This window comes from Cajanus cajan, chromosome 6, assembly GCF_000230855.2.
Source record: "Cajanus cajan strain Asha chromosome 6, NIPB_CcT2T_4, whole genome shotgun sequence".
NCBI lineage: Eukaryota > Viridiplantae > Streptophyta > Magnoliopsida > Fabales > Fabaceae > Cajanus > Cajanus cajan.
The window spans coordinates 50,685,940-50,694,011 of NC_138522.1; the positions used below are offsets into that span (position 1 = coordinate 50,685,940).

General features: G+C 29.9%; 1 protein-coding gene across 1 annotated transcript; it reads right to left on the reverse strand.

The window, feature by feature from the left end:
* Nucleotides 1–1,484: 1,484 nt before the first annotated feature.
* Nucleotides 1,485–3,503, reverse strand: LOC109797952 (flotillin-like protein 4). Its single transcript, XM_020358129.3, has one exon. The coding sequence runs from the start codon at nucleotides 3,132–3,134 to the stop codon at nucleotides 1,719–1,721; it is 1,416 nt and encodes a 471-aa protein (XP_020213718.1). The 5' UTR covers nucleotides 3,135–3,503; the 3' UTR covers nucleotides 1,485–1,718.
* Between the last annotated feature and the right edge of the window lie 4,569 nt (nucleotides 3,504–8,072).

Here is an 8,072-nt window from a genome sequence, read left to right on the forward strand (position 1 = left end):
AATAATAATTATAACATATATACACTATTAAATTATACAAAGTGGATAGAATGCAAAATCAAGAGTAAATAGTAATTAGAAAAAAAAATTCATTATTAATAATATTCCCTAATATTAATTAGACTTTATCTAAGTTTTTATTAAAATTTGGGTTTTTAGACTTAATTAGGAATGATTAGATTAATTAATTGATATAAAACAAAAATTAATTGATATATTAAACGTAATGTTATTAAGTTTAAGTTTTTGGTATTACGTACGTTTTGTTATAGAATTAAAATTAATTGATATATTATTATGTTATTTGAATGATACGTACAAAATTATGATATAAGTTAATCACTTATATACTGTCAGTATAAATTTTTTTTTTATACTGACAACCAATTATATATCTTAATTGTGTCATGTCACTATTAAAAGTAAATGTATTTACAGTAACATGACATAATTAAGAGATATAATTGGTTGTCGGTGTAAAAAAACTTTACACTGATAGTGTATAGGTGATTAACTCTTATGATATTTATAAAATGTTAATTGATTATTATCATCAACTAGTCATTGTTCAGTTTATTTATTTATTTATTTTCTAAAGCAGTTTATGTATTTATTTTTTATATATTAATGATTAATAATTATTAAAATATTTTAATCTAAATTTAATTGATATATTAAAATATTTATATTAAACCAAAATTAATTGATATATTAACCGTAATGTTATTAAGTTTAAGTTTTTAGTATTACGTACGTTTTGTTATAAAATCAAAATTAATTGATATATTATTATGTTATTTGACTCATACGTATAATTATTATGATATTTATAAAATCGTTAATTGATTATTACGACTACCTGATTCGTGGTCAATTAATTTATGATATATTTGTTTATTTATTTATTACAGTTTATTTATTTATTGATATATTTTGACATTTGTTTTGATATACTTTAATTTTGATATGTTTATTTTAATATAATATATAAATATGGGAAGAAATTGTTGAAGACAGGTATTATATATACAAAACATATATAGTAGTTATTAGTATTATTTTTTTTAGCAAACTGATTAATTTTTATATTAATTTATCTTATTTTAATAATAATATTTATATATAAAAAAAAATTAAAATGAATTTTGGAGGAAAGAGAATTATTGCATAATGTTTTTCTTTTATATTATTAATTAATAATAGATAAATGACCTTGATGGATTTTATTGGCCATGCAATTTATTAATTAACTACAAGAGCCAAAACTTCTGGATGTCCTTCACAACCTCCCAAGCCAACCATTGAATGTGTGGATTGGCTTTGAAACCCAAAAATGCATGTTAAATTTAAAAGCAACCCTCTCCTTAATTACTTGTACATATTTTCTTTAGAAAGTGAAAATTTCTGTTTTACATTTCAAATGTTTTCCCAAACATACTCTAAAAGGTATATACACAACCTTGATAATATAAATCAATATGTGATAAACAACTAAATAGCCTTGTATTGAATGAAATAAAACAATTCGTACATAGTTGATCAAAAGAAGAAGTCTGATATATGTGGCTTTTACATGATAAGCAAATTACGAATCCAAGCAGCAAAATAAACATGAGAAAAGAATACATAAAAAGATATATAAAGTTTACAAGCGGTTTTGAAATTCTTCATTTTTAAAAACCCTTCTAAAGTGGTATAGAAATAGTAAAAGAAGAGACTTAATTAGAAGAGTTGTCGGGTAGGGTTCCCATCCAAGTGGGTGGCAGCATGCCCGTTTGATCATGGACTGTCTGAAACAGAGGTGGCAACATTTTGTACACAGCAGCAACATCCTTCATGCCATTCGCATTCCCATCATTCGTCCAAATACTAATCTTTGGCTGAAGTCCACGTATGGCATCAGCATTGGTCTTGGCAATCTGTTGAAACATGCCATTATTTATCATCAAATAGTCTCTCAGATTGGCGTAGTTGCCTCCAAGTGCAGCAAGAAGTGTGCTTAAATATGCCCCTTGGGCATGCCCAAGTGCCACAAGCCCCTCTGCCTCTTTTTTCTTTGCAAATAACTCTGCTTCTGCTGCTTGTTGCCGACTGAAAAATGCTGCCTCTGCGAGTGCCTTTTGTGCTTCTGCCTCTTTCTCCTTCTCAAACAATATGGCTTCTGCACCTTTTTGCTTCTTGTAGAGCTCCCAGTTTGCCTCTTGCACCTTGGTTTCATAGTCGACACTGGCTTTGCTGAGGAACTCGGCTTTAAGCTTCTCGGTGGTGGTGAGAGCATTCATCCTCTCAACCTCCCTCTGCAACTCGGCTTCTCTGAGCGCCACAGCCTTTGCAGCCTCCACCTCCGCCACCTGCGCCGCCTGAGCCCACACAGCTTTCTTCTTGGCAAGCTCAGAGTTAGCCTCAGCCACCTCAGCCTCCCTCTCGTTCTCAAACACCTTCACCTCCGTCCTCACCTTTATCTCCTCCTTCTTCCCCGCTCCATGCCTCTGCGTGGATATGATATTGGTCTCGGCGTCGATCTTGGCCGCATTCTGCAGCGTCTGGCCCTCTCGCATCTTGGCTCCAACCTCTCCCTTCATCTTGGCCTCCGCCACGTCAACCTTGGCCTGGTTGGCAGCCTCCATCTGAGTCTTCTGGCCGAGGTAGGAGAAATACTCGTGACCGGGGACGTCCACCAGCTGCTTCACGTTGGCGTTGTAGATCAAAAGGCCGAACTGGTTGAGCTCAAGCTGAACCTTCTCGAACACCTCTTGCTTGAAGGATTTGGTGCCCCTGAAGATCTCTTCCATGGTCATGGAGGCAGCCAGGACACGTGTCTCGCCCTCGATGATGCCCTGCACCAGCTCCTTCACGTGGTGGGAGAGCTTGTCGTGGGAGGAGAGCAGCTTCGCGTATTTCAGGAGGCTGGAGTTGTCGTCCACCCTGGGACCGATGGTGAACACCGCCGGCAGGATGAAGGGAAGCTTCTCCGCGCTCATCGCCTGAACTTCGAAGGTGTAGTTCACCGGAGAGAGGTCGAAGACCGTGCATGACTGCCCCGGTAGAACCCATGCTTTCTTCGCAAGCTTTATATCCGCTATTCCCACGCCGGTGATCACCAGGTATTCCGACGCGTTCGCTACTCTGTACATCGTTTATTTTGCTTCTCAACCACTTGCACCAATTAGGTCAACTCTAGCTACCCTTATACCACCCAAACAGATCCACCTCTCTAATCTATATATACACACACATATATCATCTGCTTCATACTTCCTAACAACTATATTCAATAACTACATGATGCCGTGGAAAACAAATTAAGAAACATATAATTACAAAATTAAATGAAATTCAGATGAAAGAAAAAAATTTCTAATAATTCATATTTTAAAATAAGTCAAAACATATGCGAATTAAATAATATTGCTTATTTTACGAAACTACTGACGGAAAGTTGCCTCATACTTTCTCGGCTTTCCACTGCTTAATTTCATCAAATATATATATATATATATTGGCGAATTAAAATGTCCGCCAATTACTTTTAAGTGTGAAACTTTCCATACACGGAAGCAATAACAATGTCCCTAGGATCTATTACGATATTATTTATCTTATTAAAAATCAATCAACATTAATTGAAGTTGTGAAATATGCTGATAGAGTTCGCCTAACTCTTTTGAGGGCTTAGTTAATGTCCAAACATAGCAAAAGGACCACCATGAGTTGTAAAGTTTTAGGTGATGTAAATCAAATCGTAATTCCCCTTAAATTAAAGATGTTGTGATACATGGTTTGGATGGTTATTTTCCGTACGATCTTAGCCTGGAATTAGAATTATTGAAACGTGAGTTTGAGTCAAATATGGTTAAAAAGATCGATGAATTAAATAAGCTGAGGCCGACCAATCCTAAACCTAAATACTTGGTCCACGAATCCAATAAAAACTAATTGTTTCGACACCTCGCAGTTTCGTAAATTTTTTTGTGGTCTTTCAATTGAACTGGGAGCACGCCACGAGCCTTGAAGGCATCTTCAAGTTGAAAGAGAATGAGAGAGATTTGGATGCTCTTAATCAGTAATATCGAAATTAAAAGTTGACTCGAAGCGGAGAGATTGTATATTTTGTGTGAGCTGGTATGAGATATTTATAACTTCTTTTGACTTTATGATGAAAAGTAAAATATATCTTTATGTAATTTTTAGAGATAAAAGATTATCCTTAAAAGATTAGATAATTACCTCTTTAGAATGATTAAACTTGTGTGGCAAGCAACCTAGCGTGATGGATATCCTTCGAGACTTATATCTAAGATGTAAAAGACAACAGTAAGGCCGGATTAGCATATAAGTTTTTATATTGTTCAAATAATGTTTGATGCACTTGTCAGATAATTTCTGATAATATTTATAGAGAAATATTAGTAATAAGTTATTTTAAATAGGCTCTTTTATTAATTAAAATATATTAAAACTTATAAAAATTTGTAAGCCTTACATGTTACACAATAATTACTATAATTGTTAAAAACTTGAGGGTTTAAAAAAAATTTAACCCTATTTTAAATATGAATAATTTATTTTAAAATTATTAAAATTTACTTAATAAATAAAATTGAATTAAATAAAAAGTTAAAAAATCTATAATTAAAAATTTTCTCATAAAGAAAAGTCCTAAAAACACTATCATACAAAATAATTGTGTTTAAAATATATAGGAGTTTTATTTTATAAAAAAAAATGAATTTGATAATTTTTTTTATAAACTAAGGTGAAAGCTATTCGAGATATTGAAATCAATTTAAGGAGTTGACCTCTCCGAACAAATATTTTTCCATCCATATTGATCATGATAGAACCTCTAGCTATGTGCTTAAGAGACAATTATCTATTAACTCTGTCACACTTTATTAGTAATTAAATAAAAAGTTATAATAATTTAAATAAAGAGTTGACGGATTAACACGCTCTCAACTTGTATGTTAACAGATACACAGGACATGTAAAAACAGGTTGGTGAAATGAAAAACTAAACTTGTCACAACCTATCAAAATAGGTTACACAAGTTGATTCATTGTATTCAACTTCTTTTATATCATTCCTAAATATAAATTTGCTCTTTACCAAATTGATCAACCTTTTATTGATATCGTAAATTTTAGCTATATAAATATAAATATTTATTTTGTGCGTCAAATTGACTAGAATACTATTTTATTCAAATTTAATTTTAATAATTTCTGTTAGTCATAGAAAAAATATCTTAAAAGTCAAGTGCTTGTTTAGGAGTTGAGCTTATGCCGTTAAAACAAAAACAATTCCCCCTTCTTTTTTTTTTTTTTTTTTTGATTTGGATGTCAAAGGCTTTTCCAAACATACACTAAATTAATACTCAGAAGTTGCGTGCTACTTTTCTCAGCTCTCCGCTGCTTAATTTCATCGAAAACAATATCTTGAACCGAACAGCCATGAACGATGATATTGTATATGCGATAAATGACAGTCAAATAGCTGTAATAAAATGGAGTAGTGGTACAAAACTAGTACAATCCTAACGCCATTTTTTTATTCTCATTACATTGTTGTAGGACAATTGTTGAACCGTTTCTGAGTTCTAGATTATATCTACTTTGTATTAAGGAAAATCCAAAATAATAGGTTAACTAAGCAAATCAACTTTTGATCATTAATTATATAAATATTGGACGAACTATAAATGGTGTTTTGAACTTGTTTTATCATTGACATTTGGAATATAACTCACGACAATCAGAAATTCCAAACTAAGAATAATGAGAAACGCCAGTTGTGTACTCCGCGTATTTCTTTTCTGTTTTACGTTTCCTAAAATTGTTGAATACTAACCTGTTGGTTTGAGAAGAGAAGAAAAAAAAATCATTTATTTATAAATTGTTCGGGATTATTTGGTCTTTCAGAAAATACCAAGGTCTAGAAAGGTTGAAATTTTCAGATACCGTTCACAATACTCTTCATTGTATCCATTTATTTGTTTCTTTTCTGCTTAGTTTAAGATGAATTTCCGAGGTATTGCCAATTGGTTCCGCCCGTTTTAATATGGATATTTTTGACCAGGGCATTCATAGTTTTACGGAATGATAAAGATTTGTCTAATTAACGGAGTTTTGTTGCATAATCATTCACATATGGAAAAAAGAATCTAATGAGTTTTGGAACTTCTCAAATTTTAGGTTGAATACGAGTCCATAATCTACTAGATTCTTCATAAACATCAATTTACGATTCATGGGTCACTAGCGTTTTAGATCTACCACAAATAAGGATATGAGTGGGGAGAAAATGGATAGGCTACTATAGTACATGTACATTCGTATCTACGTTTAAAGAAAAAAAATACTTCTACGTGTTTTCATTTTTGTGGGATGGCAATTTTAATTCACACTCTTGTATTCTTATATAGTCATACATATATCTGCTATCCGTATTTTTTTTAGTATAATATCAATAAATCAATAAAAAAGTATTAATGAAAAAAATCATATAACTAACTGAAATTTCACTTTTAAATTATTTAAACACAACATTAAAAAAAAAGGCTCAAACAAAGTTTTAAATCATTCAAACGATATTAGAAACATAACATTGAAAATATAAACTTTAATAATTTAAATTAGAAACTTGACATCATATTTTTTATCAAAAAAATATTGAATAATAATAATGAAAATTAAACCTAAATCCTTATCATTTATCTTAATCTCTTCTACTAATTAGCTTATAATTATATTTTTTTAAAAAAAGGTAATCTATTAAACAAATTTTCTAGTCTACAATTTTCATGTTTTATAGAAACTAAACCACGATAAGAAGTCTAAAGATAAACAGGCTAAATAATGATTGAGGATATTAATTGAAGATAGAAAAATTTTAATTGAATAAATAAAATATTGTAACTTAAGATTTTTGGTTAAGTTTTATATTATAAATATTTTATTTAAAAAGTTATGTATACTATAGGTATGGTGGACACTACTATACTTCTCATACCTTGCCCTCGTGATGTCCGTTGAATTTAATAGGTAAATTTTTGTTCCTATCCTAATCTATAACTATTATAAAAGAGATATAGAAGATGTAACTGCTTTTTGATCTCCATTTTTTAATGGACTATTATACCCTCAGATATAGAAAAAATCTTAAATTTTCTTTAAATAATTATACGTAACTTTTGAATATTTTATTAATGAATAACTATTAGAGACACGAAGTGCTTCTACCCTTCTAGTATTTATTATGAGAGTTTTTACCATTTTTATTAAAGATATTTTTTGTGAATACCTTTGATGTTCAAGTGTATTCTTTAATTACAAGATTTTATTATTAGGTCGATTCTAGTAATTTATGCATTTTAATAATGTAAAATATAGTTATTAAATTAATTAAATAGTTTAGTTTAACCCAATTTCCAAATTAGTGTAAAATTAAAGAGTATAGATCGACTCATTCAATAAGTCAAGTCAATTTTGAGAATTTTAGTAAAACATATTCCTTATTTTTTTTATGATAACAACAAGGTTCTCTCTTAAAATTTGGATTCTACAAACAAATTTTGTTATTTAACTTTTGAATTTGTTCATTTTGATACTATAAACTTTTAAATTTCACATGTTTTGTTATTTATTCATCTAATATCATTGATTGATTTGACACTTTGATCATTGATATTAGCAAAATGACACATTATGTTACTAATCATTTATATATTACATCATTATTCCACATTAACCATCACATATCATATTAATAGTTAATGTGTCAAGTTATTAATAACATTAGACAATTAATGAATTAATGAGACGATAAAAATATAATTTTAAAATTTTTATGGAAAACTGTACCATTTGAAAGTTTAGTGAAAGATTTATAAATATGTGAAATATATATGAGTGATAGAAAATGTAATTAAACCTATAATTTATTTACCCAAACTATATTACACTTTTATTTTCCTTATAATTTTCAATATGCGATTTTAGTTCTCTTTTTTCTTATTCATAAAAATCAAGCTTCATACTAAGGAGTTTATAGCACTCACATTCTTAACTCA